Consider the following 21,533-nt stretch of genomic DNA (forward strand, 5'->3'; position numbering starts at 1 on the left):
TATATGGCACACATTGATACACTGTAAAGGTCAACATCACAGTTTGGAAATATTGAGTAATTGTAGAGAGAAGAAAAAAGAAAGAGCACTTTTGGGTATCCTAATGAAGGTAATTTAACCTGTTGTCCTTTAGACCATCAATCTATCTTCATTAATGTCCTTCACAGAGAATTTCATAAAGAAAGGAATTTATTTGTCTTTGGAATTGGTAATAGTAATAATAATAATAAATTCACATTTATAAATCACCAATATTCATAGGAAACCCAATGCTTGATGGCACTTTTTGCTCAGTGATATGCCGTTGAAAATAAGTTATTTCTTGAGTCGGTTCTTGAATATATTAATGTTCGATGCTGACTTGATGTGCAATGGGAAGTTGGTTCCATGGAGAATGAGGGGCATTCATGAAAGATCTTTGACCGACAGACTTAGGCTTCCATTTTCCAACATGGAGTCGTTTCTGAGAGGAGGAACTGATTGAACGGTGTGTGGTGAGCCTGCGACTGATCATATTACTCAGATATTGTTGTATCACACTCCATCAGGCTGAATTCTCATTTACACTTTTAATTTTTATTATGGTTTTTGTCATTTAAGTTCTTTAGAGATAAAAGTGGATATTTTGAGATTTAAGTGCAGTATAGAGTTGTATGATAATTATGAAACAAACCTGTATTCACTATTTTGCTTCAAAATCTTTATGCTTATTTTTGAAGTGTTAAAATTTCTTTATGGGAGGTGAAAACACCTTGAACAAAACATTTATAATGAGTTATATATATGTTGGGGTTATTTTTGGCTTCAATTAGTTATGTAAAACTTGGTCGCTTTCCTAGTTTACATAAAAGAGGCGACTTTTTCCTATACTGTAATATGCTTCAATCAGATTTTCTTATGATAAGCTCTTTAACCGATTTCTTACATTCAATTTTGTATTTAATTGTAATGAAAAAAAACAAAAAAATTGTAAATGGTTCACTCTGAAATAGTTCAGGTAGACTGAAACAGTCTCAAGTTTTTGTTTGAAAGAAATTGCTGTGAAGGGTTTTGTTTTCATTTTTTACTTTGTTTTTATTTTAAAAGGCATGTACTTTCTTTTCCAGATTTTCACGCACATTCATTTCTCATGGGGTGAGGAGAAAAGGTGGGGGAGGGAGAAAAGGGGTAGACAAATAGGGCTAGAGGGATACAGAATTAAGAACATTTGCATTAGAGTATGTTTTTGCTTCCCCCCCCCCCCGAGACGGATGTCACTTTTGGCAATTGCGTCTAATTATCTCACTCAATATAAAAAGAAGACATTAAAAAGGTATTTTGTGTGCTTGCTACATGATCCAAACAATATACGATGGTCTCATTCTAGATGTCAAGAAAAAGACAAGGTACTTGTCATTGAGCAAAGCTTTGTAATTCCATCTCAAAATGTCCAAATCAATTATTTTATTGCATTCAAGAATGTGTGAATTTTTGTTTTGTTATTTCTGAAAGGAATATTGTTTTGCTGACATATCATTTATACAGATGTGTGACTGTGTTTATCAAGCATCGTATTCATGTCTTAAACAGTTTCAAAGGAAGATCTTAATTATTCTCCATGCAACATGTTTTCTTAGACTTTCTAGAAAAGTCATGCATACCAAAGGCAAAACTGCATATGTTCGCTTCCAAAACTCTCTCAACACCAAACAATGACCATTACCAGGACACCTAAGGCTCTCATTAATATCAACCTCATTTGCATAATTAGTCTGTAGGACTTTTGTCACTTCACTCTGATCAGAATGTTTTGTTTTGTTTCTTTGATCTCAGCAAAACTTTAAGTGATTTCAACAGATGTTTCTAGTTAGTATATAGTACTGTTCCGTTTATATTCATTAAAACCTGAAGTTTATTGGTAGTTTTTTGTTGTTGTCACTCTTGTTTCTAATGAAATACTAGAAAAAACAAAGCATATCAATCTATTTCTCATAATAAAGTAGCATATTGAATATAATTAATACAACTAATGTTTGGTCTTGTACTATTATATATGTAGTGGTGTATGATCTTGATCTTATAGACAAGTCTTTTCTTGTGGTAGTGGCATGTTAAAAAAAAAACAGATTTTTGAAGGTCATTATGCTTTAATTTGTACAATCTGTAAATAAAATCTAAAGTCTAATATCATATACTATCTAAAAGAATATTATTGTTTTCTATAGCTTTAGTAAGTCATAGCACATTTATTTTTACTTTTCCATGTACCTTTCGTGCATTGATACGATGTGACGGAGTTGTAGTTAATGTTACAACATATCAGAGGTTTAGAGTGATATTGTCAACACTCTGGTAAATAAGTTTATCTACTTTGTTTATACATCACTCATAGGTTTGTTTGTTGCTGCATAAGTGTCGTGGTATCAGGGTAATTATCACATTAACATACACACAACATACACGTTGTAAATATACTCACAAGGGAAGTGTGGTACTACTAACGTAGCTTTCAATTTGTGTCAATTTTGTATTATTACTGTTTTTATTCAAACAAAGGGAGGAGTGGGTTATGAGGGGGGGGGGAACAAATGATGAAGTATATTAGTAAGATTGTTTACAAATGGAACCTCCTGGAGAAAATTATTTCCCTGGAATGTAATTTGATTAAAAGAGTGGTAAAAGGAGGAGTGAAAATAAGGGTTAAATGTTTTTATCATTTTGTATATTAAAACAGCTGTGGTAGTCTTCAGGCATTCAGGACCTATATGGTATGCCACAATTAAGTGACTTCCTACTTCCTACTCACTTAAATAAACCATTAATTATGACATTCTTTCTGATCACCAATCATGTCCATGAGTAACACTGTCATAATGTACTAAAGAGTGATTTGAATCAGGCATTGAAGCAAACAGCCTTGACTAATTATCAATGCCAATATATTGAAATGACGTACTACTCATGAAAATATTTTATTTGAACACTACATTTCATTGAATCTGTAACAGCTCAAAATCTTTATCAACATTTCATCATTTTTCTAAAATTGCTTACAATTGTCAGCTTTTTTGTCTAAAATTCATAATCTCAGGGTAGCCTTTTTTTGTTGCTGTTGCTGCTATAGAAACACAAGAATATAAAAAACAAACATACGGCTGCATGTTTCCATGGTTATAATGCCATCCAGGGGAACTCCCTGTTCCATCCAAGACTATCATCATTAACCTGAGCAACAACTGTATTGTTAGGTTGTTTCACATCATTAAATATGGAAAATCTTCTTGATTGTTAAACAGAAAGAACCACAGAAATTTCTCTCTTTCATGACAAGTACAATATAGCTGACTAACCTAGCCTATCGTACATACAGGAATCTGGGCAACAGTGATTAGGATCTGAGGTTGTGATTGGGAAAATGACCAGTCGTTTGCACATATTCCCCCAGGCCCCCTAATGGACCCCAGGCCTCAGTGGTGTCTCCCCCTGAGCCCCCTCTTGTCAGGCTTGGCTGCATTGTACCAATTAAATGTGGGAATCTTGTGGAATTTCAATATCGTTTGTATATTTGTTAAGATCCCTTTCGATTCTAATTCAGTTCGAAAGTCCAACAAATAATATGGTTACTAGTAAGAACACTTTATGACAGTAACAAAATCTTATATTTACATCTCTTTGCACAACTGAATTAAACTTGTTTTTATAATGAATTTTTGTCTCGACAGGAAGTACATATTTTTAGGCCGCCTGAAATCACTTTCCATTGGTGGTGTTGTTATATTAAATAATGTTTGCAAAGCTTTGGCAACCTAACATTTTTTGTTTTAAGGTGTTGTGCTGTTTTCAACAAGTTTTACATCTGTATCTATCCTCTTTATTTCTCACAGGTACTCAATGTTTGCCGTGAACATTTAACGTATAGTTCTTTCTATTATGGAAGCCAACAAAAAAGCAACATTTAAACCTATGTCATTTTCCAGCATGAATTTGGTTTTTTTTATTTTGGTTTTTTTTTACATTTCTAAGTCATTTTCTTGTATCATTTTCCAGAAATTTCAAGAATATATGTTCACAATTTATCCGATAAATATTTCTCTATCATCATTTGATGTTTCTTGTTTGACCGAAACAAAAGAGTTTAATGCCTCAAATATTTGATACAAAGCCTACCTCCTTGTTTGCCATTTCATTGAACACAATTTGAATGCATTCACAAGCAAAATAACAATACTTAACACTTAATTAGTTAATCATAAATAAATCAATAATCTTCATGCTGGTACAAGATGGTGTTTTTGCAACATCTGTGATATTTATGCAAGTTGTTCATGCCACTAGTGGTACTTTTTAAGAAAAAGTCGCCCAAGAAAGAACCTGGGCACGAAAACCAAACTACCAAACGACTGATCCGCTCTCAGCCCCAGTCCCCTTGCATCGGGACTGTGACTGTGTGATCATCGTCGGGTGTGCATCACCATTCCCCTCGAAAGGAGAACAGATACTACACATGATCTACACATGATCATGCCACTAGTGGTATTGAGTCTGTGACAGGTTTAGCATATTGCTATCAATGCAAGTGTAGAATGTATTTTCATTACCGGCCAAGGGGAATCTTTCGTCCCAGAAAAAAAAAAAAAAAAATTCTCTGGATATGTGACCACATTTTATTAAATATTTCAAAATGAATGAATCTAACAATCTTGTTATAATCATGTTTTTACAGTAATTGAAAGGTGAATGTTTACAGATTAAGAAATACAAAATCATTCTTTGGGGGGGGGGGAGTAGGGAGAAACTAATTGAGTATCCAATAGATTTTGATTAAAGCAAGTGCTTCCACTTTCATGACAAAATCTAAGTCAACATAATAAACTCGAAAGTAAAGCTAAGAGATATAAATAACCTTTCTAAATCTTTCATAATCTTTGCAAGGAATAATACACCGAAATGATCTCAGAAATCTGAGAAAGGAGAATGATGAATGGAAGAAGATTATACAGATAATGAACACTAAATTATTCTCTGAGGATACACTGTGTTTGTTGCAATCTCTGTACAGTAAACATCTAATACACTATTATAGACACCTTTCTACACCCTTAATTAAGTAAATAATACTGGAAGCCAAAAATGTTGATTAAAGAAAAGAGAAAAAGCAACAGGAGGAAATTACTGGATACCTTTTAGATTTGACCATGGCATCTGACACTATCCTTAGTAACTACTGTATATTGAACACTTCAATATGCATTGTAACGATGAAAATTAATTATATTGCTGCATTCAGGATTGATCAGTTGTGAAACACAAAATATAGGGGAGGGGGGGTTCAATAATCTCAAAATAGAACCATAATTCATTGCATAAGATTAAAATTTTACTCCTGCATGCATAGTTTTGATATATCGAGGGCAATAACATGCAATAAAAAATAATTAAAATATTATTTTAATTTTTTTTTTTTTTTTAAAGGAAAATGAAGAGCAAAAATTATTGGAATACACTATTTGTTTTAAAAAATTAGCACAAAATTTGGAACCTAAATTTTTCTAGCAGTTGCAAAGTGCGTAGAGAATGGGAACATTTAAAAATGTTAACAATAGTACTGATTTTATTTCCAAATAAATTTATCATTAAAAATTTTGAAAAAGATACCAAGAGGCAGAACTGAACGACAATATATACCTGCATGATTTATTTATATCACAACTTGCGTTACTCCTTTATGTTCTAGTACTGTGATGCAATCATATGTTTGCTTGCTAATCGAGGCCGAACATTAAAAGGGGACCAAATACATAGGGACCTTCAAAACTAACAAGATGGGGACTAAAAATTACCGTAAGGATACATCACAAAATTATGTGAACGTTTACTCATTAAAGGAGCATTCTTCACCGGCCTCCAATTGGCAACATTTCACAAAATAAGAGAATCTTAAGCAGAACATTTTTTGAGTCAATTTTGATAAATCATGGATGATATATGCTTCTAAAATTGTCATAATAAATATCATAAAATCCTCATCATAATAAAAATAGGATTGTGCATGTGATTAGGACAAATGTGAATACGTGTCCTACCAATGTCAATTTATTATAGGGTTCATTAAACTCCACTATGTGAAAAATCTGGAAGTGTGGCACGTCTATGATCATTTGAGTTCTGGTCGACTTGTCGATCCAATGCAAGCAACTCGGTGATCCAAAGTGGTGATTTTTCATAGACATTTGGTCTCTATATTTTGAGTCTTACAAAAACGCATACAGATATTATTCATTAGCATTGCAAGTGATGATCTAATTCAAATTTCTTCAATGAAATGAGTTGAAATGTTTGGAATAACTGTATCCAGTTCCTCAGTCTAGACCACAACGGTCATCTTTAATCCACTACTTTACAAAGCTAAAAATACATGTTCATATAACCAGGAGAGGGAAGAACCGTGAGGGGGAAAAATACAACTGTTCCCTCTTCTGTAAGAAACACCACCCCTCCCCTTCTCACCCTTTGAAACAAAGTGTCTATCTCCCCTCCCCACTGTTCCACATGGTATCCAATCCCTTTGACTACCCTCCTGGTTTCACAACAACAACAATGGCAAGCTAAATCATCAACGTGGCCCTTGCATTGTTAAATGCATTATTCTGACCTCAACTTCTCAGTCCTCTCCAGATTTCACCAAAGTTGCTCCTCTCGTCTCTTTCTCTCTAGTTAACCGATCTCCATCAGACGATTGTAAATCTTTGAAAGAAAAATAATCTTGAACTTATAATCCATCCAGGGATCATATTAACGTTTAGTCGGGATCAATCATAATCGCTGTGAACAGGTCTAAGTTGGTAGTTAAATACAAATGCCTGCAGGGTTTCCAATTCAAACTCTTATAACATAGCTTTGAAAATTCTAGGTAAGACTGCATTACTCATTGGTGTCCATACAGAGGGCAGTATACAGCTTCCAATTAGCTCAATGAAACATTTTAGTTGTTATTATTAAACACTCCCCAATATCTGGCATGATTTGGACAGTCAGAATCCCAGGAAAGGACGAGACACTTTTGAATAGGCTTTTAACAGGCTTCATTTGGTACCAAAATGATGGCCTATTAAAAATGTCACGACTCATAGAATCTAGGATAAAAGTTTTGTACTGGGAAATATGACACAACCAAACCGGCACTGGAAATTATCATAGTCAATCTGATAAATACAAAGCTATGTGGTCTCTTATTGTCCAAGAAAGGAATCTCCAAAAAGACAAGAGCCAACAAATTAAAATTTCTCACATTGCTAATGGGGATGAGATAAAGAGGAATTAATACACAGAACATAAGACTTGTATACACGTACCGTCCACAAGTTAAATTAATCTAGAAGCTGATTGAATCCCTTTTGGGTTGTTATTCATATTACTTGAGACACAAAATATCAGACTACAAGACCAAGGATTTCTCGTCTCACACTCGTGCAACATTTCCGACACCATTTTTCTCACCTGTTTCATGTGCGGTCGTTGTTTCTTAGGTTGAAGACAATCATTTGCAAGGCTGTACATCTGTTTGACTTGTCTGTCCACGAACGGACTGGATTTTTTATCGACCACGTCCATAATGGCATCTTCCACCTCTGAGATTTCTTCCATGTACGTAATAATGTCCTGACCCACCCTATCCTTATCGAAAACTCGTTGACCGGTGATGATTTCCAGGAGTACCTGTTTTATTCACACAAAAAATGTCACTCATTTGTTATGACCAGAAATGAAAACGTTTAGTGGTTACAATTTTACGATGCCTAACCATTACTTACTAGTGTGGTAAGCCATACATGTTAATGTACGTGAACTTGCGCACACCAAAATGAATGATTATCTATTGACTAATGGGGCAATACATAAAGAAAGATATCAGGAATCAGTTACCTTGTTGACAAAGCATCAACCATTTAATACACTGGTAAAGATTTTACATAATAGAATTTTTATTCCAATTCCTTATGCAAATCCCTTTAAGATTTGCTATGATAGACTGACAGCCTGCAAGAGATTGTTAACAAGCACAGGGAGATATTTTGACAACCTACAAGTCATCTGGAATTAATAACATTCCAAATTGCCAATTGAGATAACCTTTTGACCCTTGATCCAATTTTTTTTCTAGCCATTTTGAGATAACCTGTTGATCCCTTGAAGCTCAGAGGGTGAAACTGGAGAATGGCCACTTGAGTGTGCTTAAAGCAATACTACATATCAACTTTCATTGAACTTTCCTGTATGAATGTATGTTAAAGACTTATAGAGCCCCTTCACAAAAATTAACTGAACTGAATTTGACCAAACTATGTTTACCAAAAGAAAACCATACCATTAGAGATTTGACAAATTTATTGGAGCTATAAATTTGTTTGAAAGGATTTCAGACTTTGACACCTGTTGACCTATCTTGACTTCTTCCAAATTTCAATCATGGGGCATCTGTCTACCAAGTATGACATTGATTCAACTTGTGGTTGATGAGATATCATGTTTACAAACTGTTTTTGACTATTTCCCATTAAGCCCCACCAACTCATGAATATTAATGAGGTCAAAGTTGTTGCTGCAAAGGAGCATTGACTTACTATGTAGTCACCATACCAAGTATGAACTACATCTGAGATACAGTAGAAGATATATTGCCATTATAAAAAAAAAAATTATGTTCAGCCCTGACCACTCATCAATACACATGAGATGGGAACCACGACAATAAGGCACATCTAAATTATCATGGGGCATCTACCTATCATACATCACACTGACTCAACGGGCTTGATATCACATTCACACAAGCCAGCATGATTACAAAGGTTACTGAGCCTTCGGCATCGTAACCAAAAACAGATAGTAATGAGGTTAATCATTTCCAAGGTTTCACTCCCCACCAAAATTCAGTCATGTGACTAATGAAAGGTTCAGCATGGAGTCCTTTCCATTACTTTGCCCCTTTCACACACCCCTCCCCCCCCCCTCTATCTCTCTCCAGCTCTCACACAACCCCTCAAAGCACAGAAAAATTAAACACTTAATCGTCTGAACAGCTTGTTTTAATACTTGGATTTCTATTCCAAGTATAGCCTAAGCCATTAATACATCTGCTACAAGAAAGCTCTTATAAAGTTTATATTTGTTTTCAACAGTTATAACTTTCATGTGACATGAAGGATACATCGAAATATTAATACAAGAAACTGGTAAATGAATATTGCGCTGAGTTACTTGTATGATGAAAGATTTTACTTTGCAAACATAGTCAAGAGAAGAATTATTTTTAGGTAATATAAAATTTACATAAAAATGAGTGATTAATGGCCAAAAAAACTTGAGAGAATTCCCAAGCAGGTGCTTTAATATACAGCTGGATCAATTGCTGGTGACAAAGGTCAATTTCAGGAGTGAATCGGAAAACAATATTTAGCGAATTGTACATATATACCTAACAAATTTGATGAACGTATTCTGTTACAGCTTGTCTGGGTTCATTAGAACTTTTTAACAGCAGACTAGGTCTACAATCTGGGAGCAAATTCATGCATTATAACAAACTCTCGAAGCGTCTGTAACTTGATGAACCAAGATGAGTTTCTCCCGATTGAAATGTCTATCGAAACCGTGACAACCACAACAGGAACAACTGCTACAAAGCACAAAAGGATTTGGAGCTCATTTTTTGGCTGAATCCCTGTACACATTCATGTATTACTAAATATTACTACGTAGAGCCGCAATTGAATTTCTTATGTAGCTTTTACGCCACTTAGATGCTTAAAATCCGAGTTTGGGGCACCAACAATTTAAGAGGTGTGGGAGGGGGCACAATATTTGTCCATTTAACTTGCTGTGAAACAAGTCTCAAATGGCGTACGATCTCAAAACATACTCACCACGCCAAAACTATACACGTCAGATCGGGATGAAAACTGGCCCGACCTACACTCCGGTGCGAGGTATATTATTGATGCGATCACGACTGAAGTATATTCTGTGGTACGCTCGTCGTTTAACTTCCTGACCAGACCGAAATCTGCTATCTTAGGTATCAAGTTACCATCCAACAAAATATTGGCACTAGAAGAAATATAGACAAAGGAAGGAAAATTATAAATAGATTCTGAACGAACAAATGAATGCTAAAAATCTACATCAAAGTTACCCTCTTCCAATCTGGACCGATTAGAAATGGGATACAAAGAGAGAATTTTACTCCTCCAGTCCCACAATCCGGCACAATGATGCCCGAGAAGATGAATCTGTTCTCTCAAGTTTCAAGTCGGTAACTTGGGAGGTTTTAATTCACTTTCTGCTGTTTAAAACAGTCAACATTAGAAATGCAAACCTCCACCTGTATTAACACACAGTATTGTACTTGTACATACTAAAACGTTAAGAATGATGTTCAAACATAACAGTAATCATTGCAATAAACTCTATGAAATGGAAAACTACCCCAACAAAATGGCTGATTGATTCTTTCGAACCTTCTCTCCCACTTTGAAATCTAAGCATAATAGATTTGTAGAACATCCAAAATGGATTCTAGCCACAGACATTTAATACATAGAAGCCAATTCCAGCTTGTCGCTTGGAGCAATTTGAAGATCAACAGCTCATGCAAAGCATCAACCTACACTACTTTACATGGAGTCTTAAGGTTAGGCAATGAAATGCCTAATTGGTTTTCCAGATTGTAAGAAATTCTTAAGATAAGAAAGTAAAATAAATACACAGCATTATGAGAAACATCTAGGGGTCCATATTTGTGGAATGGAAAGCAAAAAGGGATCTTCTACATATATTTATTAAAAAAAGATTGGTTCCACAAAACAGTTTGTTGCTGCTGGATCTGTACTGCTCACACATAACAACACTTAACAGTACTATCTACGGAAACATACTGCACAATTAACAACATTTTCAATGTGCCAAGACATTGAAATGCGGCTTTTAACTGAACAAAGATACAACTCGTAGGATGCTATCAAATCATTCATCAATCGGTATTAGATTACCGCTAGACTGTGTTTGTCCTTTGGTATATTACTGGCAGTGACACAACGGGCGAAAGCATACATGGTTTGCCTAGCCTAGGCCTAGCTACAAGTTCACTAGTAGTAGTACAGTAGTACTACTACTAGTGCAACTATACAGTTATGGTTGTATTCAAGCTACAGTAGTTACTAGGTCTAGGCTATATCCAATTGCTAGGATATGAAAGTAGATTTCAACACAAGTATTGGTGATAACAAGCTTTGTTGGGACTGATATGACAATCTGTACTTGCTGTTAGCGCTTGTCTGGTAGGCTGATATGGGCCGAACTGATTTGAAATTGCAAATTAAGAAGCCTAAGGTGCAACACACGACGCAGTCCTTGTGCCTTCCAAGAAAATGACGATGAAGATTAAAAGTTTGTGGTAAACGTATGCATCTTTTTTGAGGTTATGAAGTAAAAAAATATAATTTATGACAACTTAAAGTATGCACATGTGAGTCACCATGCATCACCAAAGACATCTGAGACAACTTAAAGATAAACTTGCAAAATGCAAACAATATCATAGTACAGAGGAAATAGACTAATTGTAAGCAGACAACAATGTACTGTGTCAGACTACTAAAAATGCTGCAATTAAACGTCTGTAGGCCTACATCTATGAAGGTGCCTTGTAACTTTAATATTCTTCAATAAAGGCATGCGCATTATTAAAATTATAAAGACAGCTTGTCAATCATTGTTAAGCCACGTACTAAAGAAAAAGCCTATAATCATTTTATTGGAGTGGGGTTGAGGGGGGTAGAGTATGGGAGGTTATCTAGGCCTATTTCTTTTTTCATCTTGACTATTATTTTGCAAGTATGTAAACTACAATCCAAATATGTCGATTGAGAATGGTCAGAAAGTACAGAGAAATATATCTTGGGAAGTTCTATCCACAATCGTTTTGAATGTTGACCTATTTTCCATACCCCTGCATCTTCAACTTATACACAGCCATAATGGCATCTTGGTTGTTTCATCACTGAGCTTCAGCTTTTGTAGACTTAAGTGCCATAAAAACATTAAAGAAAATACTTTTAGCTCAAAATGACTGTAATTGTGCATCAGTTTATCATTCAAAGAGCAGGTGTCTAAGGTGGCTATATGGCTTCATTTGAATATGAACCCCTCCCCAGCAGTCCGGTAGCCAGGCTGGGACCAGGGGCCATTCCCCCTCCACTTTCAGACTAGTGTTCTTCCACCCAACCACCTTAATTTGTCCTGCCATCATGTGAACAAAAACTCCAAAACAACACATGAGTATTGTACCCCTCTTTTAATTCGCCCCTCCATAAATTTTTGGTGTCCTCCAACTCAAAGTACCTACCTCCCAAGGGGCTGAAACATTTCTGTAAAGCTGTCTCCCCTACATTTCAGTCTACTCAAAATTTACATGGTGAACGATAAAGACCACGATTGGGCTTTTTGCCCTATGTATCTAGTTAAGGGCCTAACGTAAGATTGTACAACATTTGCGACCATGCAAAGATTTCTTCTCCAAAAGCAAGAACTGTGTAAGCAGTGGCTAAATACCCATATGTTGTAATTCATTTCAACTACTGTATTTTGTTCCACAAAATTCGAGCTAATGTGATGCATCAAGTGTTTCCATATGTGGAAATGAAAGATTTTGACGATAAGATCAGGATTTTCAACGGAAACTTGTTACTATATCATAGGCGCCCTTTGCGTCAGTATTAGGTGTACCAAGATTGCTCGCGTGACCTTCAAGTAGCATGCAAAGCGTGTTTGTTGTCAGCAGGTGCGATATATATCAATTTCTGTGATTCTGGCCGGGCAAAGCAACTGAATGTAAAATAATCTAACCTTTTGATGTCCCTGTGCACATACTTCATCTCATGTAAGAAATTGATTCCCTTAGCAGCTGCTGTTGCTATGGAGACACGAGACTTCCAGGAGAGGGGTGGTTTGTTATCTTCGCATGCGAGTCTCTGAGCTAGGTTACCACCAGAGATGTACTCCAGAACCAGGCTAAGGTTATCTAAGCAATACCCATAAATCTTTATCAAGTTGATGTGTTGTAAACTGTTGAGAAGGGGAAAGAACATTGGCTTATTTTTCATATAGACTGTTGTAGTTACAATGTAACATTCTCAACACACACACACGCACACACAAAAGCAACACAGTTCTGTAGTAATGCATGTTTTGTTGGTAAAGGTATCATCAATTCACTTGAGAGATTATCATAAAAGTGTCAATGAATCCCTGATGGACTAAAAATAATTAAACAGTCAATTTTGACATATTTTAAAAATACAGAGATTATTTGCATAATACACCATTTTTAAACAAAAAGTAGCAAATTTTCAGAAGCTTATATCCCACTGAGCAAAACAAGAAACCATAAAGAACAATTGTGCACAGACCTGATAGAAAAAATGGCTGAAAGGGAATCCTCCAATACCAACAACACTCCACAATTAAAGTTCTCTAATCATTATCATTTTCATCAAAATTCATCAATCTTCAAAATGTGAAACCACTCTACATCCACGGCAAATAAAAATGAAAGTTTCCTATGTCATTTTATAAAAGAGGATGACAATTAAAGTTATGATATAATATCAAACTTCCTCTTACTTCATTAAAGTTGCTGCCTCAGTTTTTAATTGTTGTACGATGTTGAAATCTGGATGAAGCCCCTCCTGAAACAAAAACACAAGGAGAGATCCATCATAAATTTGTACTAAAAAAAAAACACTTTTTTTTCTATTTAGTTCCATAACCCCAGTACTAACTCAAAGGGCATTTAAAAAAAAAAACCCATCTGAAGTTACCTTGAATAGTCTTTTAACTGCACATTTTGTTCCGTCTCTGAAATAACCGAGAAATACCGTTCCAAATCCGCCCTCTCCAATTTGACGGCCTCCGTCCAATAGCGATGTTGTGTTGAAGTTAGCTGTGAGTGCTGCCACTTCTCCCTGCGTAAATTCACAGACTATCGGAAATGAGAGAATTTGAAAGTTCAAGTTCGGGTCCTTTGCTCATTGTCTTATTAAACTCTTGCGGGCTTTGCATCCCCGAGCGATAGATCATTTTTGAGCGAACTTACACAAGGATGAAACTCATGACTATTTGCCGGTCACGCAAATTTTTCATGCATTTTAATCATGTTATTTTACAAGTGAAAGTCTTAGTTCCCTTTTTCTTTAACTTTTCCTTTCTGTGCATCTTGTCAGGAACTGAATTAATGTGTAATGTGCCACATTAGCTACTTATGTCACTTTCACTGATCAACCTAAAATGGAACCTTTTCATTGTCTATATGATATAAAATATTTCGATAAAAGTCAAAATGAATATCATTAAGAAAATTAAGAAACACAAACTTCGTCTTCAACTGGAGTGTGTACATATAATGAAGCGGGGTAAGATAACGGCTGGGCTTATGGGTAAGATAACGGCTGGGCTTATGGGTAAGATAACAGCTGGGCTCATGGGTAAGATAACGGTTGGGCTCATTGGTAAGATAACGACTGGGCTTATGGGTAAGATAACGGCTGGGCTTATGGTAATATAACGGCTGGGCTTATGGGTAAGATAACGGCTGGGCTTATGGGTAAGATAACGGCTGGGCTTATGGTAATATAACGGCTGGGCTTATGGGTAAGATAACGGCTGGGCTTATGGGTAAGATAACGGCTGGGCTTATGGTAATATAACGGCTGGGCTTATGGGTAAGATAACGGCTGGGCTTATGGGTAAGATAACGGCTGGGCTTATGGGTAAGATAACGGCTGGGCTTATGGGTAAGATAACGGCTGGGCTCATGGGTAAGATAACGGCTGGGCTCATTGGTAAGATAACGACTGGGCTTATGGGTAAGATAACGGTTGGGCTCATTGGTAAGATAACGACTGGGCTTATGGGTAAGATAACGGTTGGGCTTATGGGTAAGATAACGGCTGGGCTTATGGGTAAGATAACGGCTGGGCTTATGGGTAAGATAACGGCTGGGCTTATGGTTAAGATAACGGCTGGGCTTATGGGTAAGATAAGGGCTGGGCTTATGGGTAAGATAACGGCTGGGCTTATGGTTAAGATAACGGCTGGGCTTATGGGTAAGATAACGGCTGGGCCTATGAGTATGATAGGTACTATGTCATTGCAAATACTGAATGATAATTACTGAATAAATACTGATTTGTCAAAATAAGACTAAGAGAGTATGATTCACTCATGCAAAATGGGTGGATTTCAACTACTATATAACATCATCATACATCATGTATATAAATCATTAATGAAATCTGTTTACTTTTGTTGGCATTGAATTCAGGTGTCTGCTTTCGGTATCCTGAGAAAAGGAAAGAGAGAAATTGTTGGGTTTTTTTTAAAGAATGTTTCCAAGTACAACTGCGAAAAGTATATAAGACTTTACTGGTAGGGGGATAGTGCTGATAGTCGACTCTTTCTTTTGTAACCGATTGATCGCATAGCATAGCTCTTCTCACGGTTACTGCGGTTACTCGGTTACAGTCATGACGTCATCACTGTCATTTTTACATTGCAGAAATACAGTCAAAACAAATCTTTCTCCCATGGTGCAATGTTTTTATTTGTTCTTTAGTGTCTCAACGTACGGTGTCTAAATCGTGTGAAGACATCTACCAAACAAAAACTGTCAACAACTTTCAATCTACTTTCTACTACTGGTGATTAATCGATAACGACTATCCGCACTACGGGGCGATAAATGGGACAGTTTGACAAGAAAGAAATTAACATGGTAAAGTCACCTTCATAACAGATATATTAAATTCTACGGCAAATATTAATTTAATAAACTTGCCAACATACTTATGTTCTCATTTCAAACACCAACCTCTTTGTTCTGGAAATGTTCAAGTATGTTTGGAAGGTAAACTTGTAAATATTTTGTGAATGTGGGATGCATTCATTAGTTTACCCAGCTACATGTGCATACACCCTTACAAATATAACACTATGATATAATATCAATATCTGTATATATTGTTGCAAAACAAATCTGTATTTTTAACACAGATACGAAGCCCTACGGTCTATATTCACCAATACGTTCATTACACGTTTTGAGATGATGTGATACTCCTGAAAGTGAAGATTGCTACTGACAGTATGATATCAAAATTATTTATTGGAAAACACTGGAAGCAGTTTCATTCCTGGGATCTTTTGTCTGTGTCTTTTTACAGGAAAAAGAGGATTTTTCTTCTACAGACGATATATTCTACAAAATTTTTTAAATTAAAATGTCAATGTTACCTTGACCAGGTAAATCACTGGATGGCACTGCGATAACATGATCTGCAAAAGAGGAAGTATAAAAGAGTTTATCAATCAACCATGGTTTGATTGGGAATAATATAGCATCATTGTGCCCTTGGATTCAATAATCATGTAGGTATATGCCAAAAGGTAGGGGTAGTCCACTAACAAATAATATGAAACTATTCAAAACCTTTTTTTATCTTTTCTTTTTTTCATTCATCTTTTTTTCTCCCCATTTTGTGAACATGAGTGTGTGTGTCTGATAGTGTGTGTGTCTGATAGTGTGTGTGTTCCATGTTATGAGTTGGACCGATTTTTGTTTCTCTTTACATAAGCAGGGAAACTAAATACTTCTATGCCTCATAACTGACTGAAAAAGCTTTATTCTCTGCAGGGGGAGGTCAAAGGTCCCTTGGTGTCAACATGCAGATGCAGAAAATGTGTACATAAACACAGTATCTCAAGAAAGGAATCTTCATGCTTCATATATAGCTGGTTCCTACAAAAATTCTAACCTATATATAAAGTCATCAAAACCTCAACGCATTTTCACATCTTTGGGTTTTGTTAGTTCACACCACTTACGCTCCTGTGAGCTTCCCAGTTTTTTCGCTGCTCCTAAGTTGCTCTGCCTTCTGCAATTACCTCTTTCTATCCTCATGAAATAATGGTGAGCAATAATAAATTGTTATTACCTGGCAAGAGGATTTGTATAGCTTCAAGATGGTTCATCTCTTCTAGAATTTTGACAATGTCTTTCACTCTAGTATTCAGAGTTCCCAAATCGGTCAAGATCGATTCTGTAGGACTCTTTCCACATGTTCTTTGTTTGTGAGTGATGTATCTGACAAAGAAATGGAATTAAAGAAAAAAAAATCTATCTCACTGTATTATTTTTTTTTAAAGTGTTAGCTGTGTTTACACAACAGGATTTATTGTATATTACAGCTTGTAAATGCACAGTGCAATGATTGCTTGATGCAAATAATATTACAATATAGACGCTTTTCAATTAAGAGAGTTGGAGGGTGTAAAGACTCGTGCACAAAGAACATCTCATGCCGGTAATCTGACCTAGTCTTGAATGAGGTGTAACAAAAGTGTTAGACACCACCATCCATCCCAGAAAATACACACACAGCTTGCTACCGTCAGTAATTAGACACTAGTGTACAGTCAATACATACAGCTACAGTCAATACCCACAACACAGTGTGCATAGCAGCGATGGACGTCTCACGTCCAGCTAAAGATTACAAGGTATCACATTTCATTACTGTCTGCATTTTGTAGCAACAAGAAAAATACTTCACTTGCAAACAACGGAAAGTTAACTTTTTCAGAGCGCGGTACGCGGTTTGGGGCGAGTCTTCAATGCCTTTAAAAGAATAATTAACCAGTAAGGCAAATCTGGAGAACATTGATAGATGATGTACTTAAGGCCTAGCCTATGCAACAACGTTCAGGATTCATAGATTTTGGAAGACGTACGAGTGATGTACACAGTATTACTTGATATGATCTTACTGGATGTCTTTGATGTCATATCTCAGCTGCTGGCTGCCAGGCCTCTTTGGTAAACGCTGAGCAAAGTCCCTCCAGTCGACAGAGAGTTCATTCTCTACGTCAAGCACTCTTGCTAAGGACTTTACCGTCGTCAGTCTTAACCTTCTGACTAAGGTCTCCGGTGTACAGACTTCAGGGTCACCCATCATTTCGCACGGGATGAATTCCACTTATCTGTGACAGAACAACGTAATTTGAGATATATCTTGAAGATGTTATAAACTGTTTGTGCCATTTCCCAGCATGAAATATGAACCTAACATATATGTTCACTATAGACTGATGTGGTTCCTGGTGAATTTGCAATAACTGATTATAAGATTAACAAACTGGTAAATGAACATATTACCATTAGCTAAATCATTTATGGACCAACTTAATGTTGTTCCCTCACTACATGTTTTCTACTGATACTTAAAAAATATCTATCATGGGGGTTTCTCATCCTGAGGGACTGTCTAAAATAAGATAAGATAAGATAAGATAAGTAGAACTTTATTACTCCAAAGAAGGAAATTAAGATCTTGCAAATAAAATGTAAAAGACAGTACAAAAATATGGCTATGTTACAAATATGAAAAACAGGGATAGAACGGAACGATAAAACAGTAAACAATCGAACAATAAAACACACATAGGCAGGACCTAACGGCTCAAGTTATCATTGTAAAGCCTTATTGCACGTGGAATAAACGAATTGCGATGACGGTTTGTTCTCATGGGTGGGAGACGCAGTCTGCCAGTGCCCCTAGTTATGATATTATCGTGCAGATAACAGTGAAGCGGGTGATCATGGTCATTCCAAACAATGTCTAGTTTGTTTTGGAGCAAGCACACATAAATTTCCTCAACTGTTGATTGGGGGTCTCCAATGACTCTATACCCGCTTTACGAATAATGCTGTCAATACGACCTTTGTCAGTCCCCGTTGCGTTCCCACCCCAGCCGACGAGACAATACCGCCATACGCCACAGATAGTAGCGTTGTAAAAAATATCCATTATAGAAGTACGGACGTTAAAACTGGCCATCTTATTTAAAGAGGTTATGAAATGAAAAATTTTCATGTCTTGGAATGGTTTATCTACATTAATACAACACCAACCATGCACAACTTTCCGTAAATACGGCTTCAAACGCCAGAAATTCGCTGTCAAAGTATTCCCTAGAGACCTCTCATTTCAGCCAAGAACCATTTCAGCCAAAGCCGACTCCCTGCTGTTTATCAATACGGCGTTATACAGTTTACAACAATGTATCCACTACACTCTTCTCATCAATTGTCTTCTCCCGAATCTTCCGATTCCGAGGAAATAGGACTTCACCTCTCAGGACATTTGTAAGCTTTGACTAAAATTATTTTCTTGAGGAAGAAGAGGAGGAAATAGTTTTGAGGGTGATGAAGAAAATATCGGTGTTTTTCCCTATCAATTGAGCCCCTTGCAGAAGAATTGTAAAACGATCCCGATGGCTGCCGTGCGAAGTCCTGAACTGAAACTGGTCGGTTGAGCATAAACAAAACCACCGTTATTAAGACCTTCATATGATATAAATTATCTCGAATGTCGATGATCCTGCTACTTAACTTCGTAGCGAAGCTTCTACAATTTTGTGACTTGCAGTGCAAGGAAAATGTGACATTCTGTTACAGTGCAACCCTATAGTAGTACTGGTAACATGGCCCTAGACCTAACTAATAGACGTTGTATAACAGGCTAGCCCGTGTAATTGTATCATCCAACGTTACGTAAAATCACAACACAATGCCAGTTTTACCACAAAAGAAATCTTGCAGATCTAGAATTGATTGTTCTAAAACCAACTGGCTCTAAGTTTTGAGCAAAATATTAGGTAACCAACAAAAAATCGTCATTTGCTGTATCAAGGAGGCCTATAGGCTATGGTCATAACAAGTAATTTGGCAACAGTATAGGCCTACAGGCACTCATAACGTTGTGTATGTGTAGTGTTTTGAGCGAGTCGTGTTCAAATTCTTCGATTTCTGTCATCTTTTGGAAAAGCTTGCAGTAGAAATCCGTCTTTACTTGTGGTGGAGCAACCTGATACCACATATCGGCTCGGCATATTTAACAGTAACGAGATAAATTTACATAAATCAAAACTCCAAACACCAAATCTCAATTACTACGGAGCGCTGCAACAGTGTAATATTGTGAGTTCTCAGACGTTTAAAAATGTAAACATAGCGTCTCGGAGGTGAGCTGAGATCCTCGACTGACGTCACGCCGCATTACCGTAAATACAACAATTTTTCGAAAGTTTTCATTACCCTCGAATTTTTGATCGTTTAATCCTCGAGGATGCAAGCTCCGTTTGACACAAATTGGATATCATTGGAAAGCTACGAGTATACAGAATACGATGAGAAAGAATTTTTTTCCATTACATAACCTCTTTAAACAATAAAACCTGCTATTCAGCTTCTTGATTAGAGCATCCACCTGATTGCCCCAAGAAATATAGCATCAACTGCAAAATGTATGCATATCTGTTGTTATGTAATATGATCTACTACACAAAATAGGGAGATTCACTTAGTCCTAGATCAATGGAATCAAGGGAGTATAGGCCTGTTAAAGGTGTGCATGGCAAAGCACAGCTCTTTAATGGCATTGAAGACTCGCGCACAAAGAAACGTCTCATGCTGATAATCTGACCTAGTTTCGAATGAGGTGTAACAGAAGTGTTAGACACCACCATCGATCCCAGAAAATACACACACAGCATGCTACCGTGGGTAATTAGACACTAGTGCACAGTCAATACATGCAGCTACGGTCAATAACCACAACACAGTGTACATAGCAGCGATGGACATCTCAGGTCTAGATAAAAGATAACAACGTATCACGTTTCATTTCTGTCTGCATTTTGTAGCGCCACGGAAAAAACTTCACTTGCAAGCAACGGAAAGTTAACTTTTACAGATGGCTACCACTTACCAGTCTATGACTCATGCTAAGATTAAGGAAGTCCTTGCTTAACATTAACAAATGTGAGGGCTTAGGCCTAGGCTAAAACATCTGTAGGCCCTATAACAAAACCAAAATCCTGACTAACCTTCAGAGAGGCTTAATATTGCTGCTGACAGAGACACTATTTTGTGTTAGACCTACACAACAATCTCGTTACTGTTAGTTACTGTAACATATCCTCTTTTCACAGAAAACCACTTAGATGGTGATAGCTTCCGTCGTGTTTCTGCGTTATGCAGCCAGATAATATACGCAATTATGTGGTTAGCTACTAACTCAATTTAAACTTTTTATCTCACCGAGACTAAGCGATTGAATGTTGAACCAAATTATCTTACAGTTACAGCCTCATAAATCCTGCAAAGTGTCAGGCTTCAGAGCTTACGTCAACCATAGTTTCCCAACATTAATGAAACAACATTATAGATGATAAAGCCTCTTTTCGCGAAATGTCGAAACCACTTCCGGGAATAATACACCAATTTGACCAGAATCCCGCAGAAGAGAAATGCCAAAGGACGATTGTCCAATGGGAACTTGAACATGGAACGCAAAATTAGACATTAAGTAACAACTACTGTGGCTTCAAGTCACTCTGTCGCATGAAGCGTCATTGTCATATAACGGGATGGAGTGGCA

The 21,533-nt window shown here is 36.6% G+C and overlaps 1 protein-coding gene across 6 annotated transcripts in view; it reads right to left on the reverse strand.

Annotated features, from left to right (window-relative positions):
- The window catches only part of LOC139961948 (interleukin-1 receptor-associated kinase 4-like), a 30,525-nt gene extending 9,155 nt beyond the window's left edge, over positions 1-21,370 (reverse strand). The window contains exons 1-11 of one of the 6 annotated variants that reach the window (XR_011791105.1): positions 21,194-21,358; positions 17,860-18,072; positions 17,028-17,176; positions 16,327-16,368; positions 15,338-15,376; positions 13,857-14,017; positions 13,660-13,724; positions 12,883-13,101; positions 9,903-10,086; positions 7,477-7,695; positions 6,570-6,723 (exon numbers count right to left, since the gene is read on the reverse strand). Coding sequence is in view for 5 of the 6 variants with exons in the window: in XM_071961660.1 (XP_071817761.1) it covers positions 6,694-6,723; positions 7,477-7,695; positions 9,903-10,086; positions 12,883-13,101; positions 13,660-13,724; positions 13,857-14,017; positions 15,338-15,376; positions 16,327-16,368; positions 17,028-17,176; positions 17,860-18,047 (1,296 nt within the window). In the remaining variant the exon portion in view is untranslated. Of the gene's footprint in view, positions 1-585; positions 6,724-7,476; positions 7,696-9,902; positions 10,087-12,882; positions 13,102-13,659; positions 13,725-13,856; positions 14,018-15,337; positions 15,377-16,326; positions 16,369-17,027; positions 17,177-17,859; positions 18,073-19,003; positions 19,022-20,861 lie in introns of those variants that run through there. The other 5 variants (XM_071961660.1, XM_071961659.1, XM_071961658.1 and 2 more) reach the window with 5 other exon arrangements.
- Between the last annotated feature and the right edge of the window lie 163 nt (positions 21,371-21,533).

Source organism: Apostichopus japonicus, chromosome 20, assembly GCF_037975245.1.
Source record: "Apostichopus japonicus isolate 1M-3 chromosome 20, ASM3797524v1, whole genome shotgun sequence".
NCBI lineage: Eukaryota > Metazoa > Echinodermata > Holothuroidea > Aspidochirotida > Stichopodidae > Apostichopus > Apostichopus japonicus.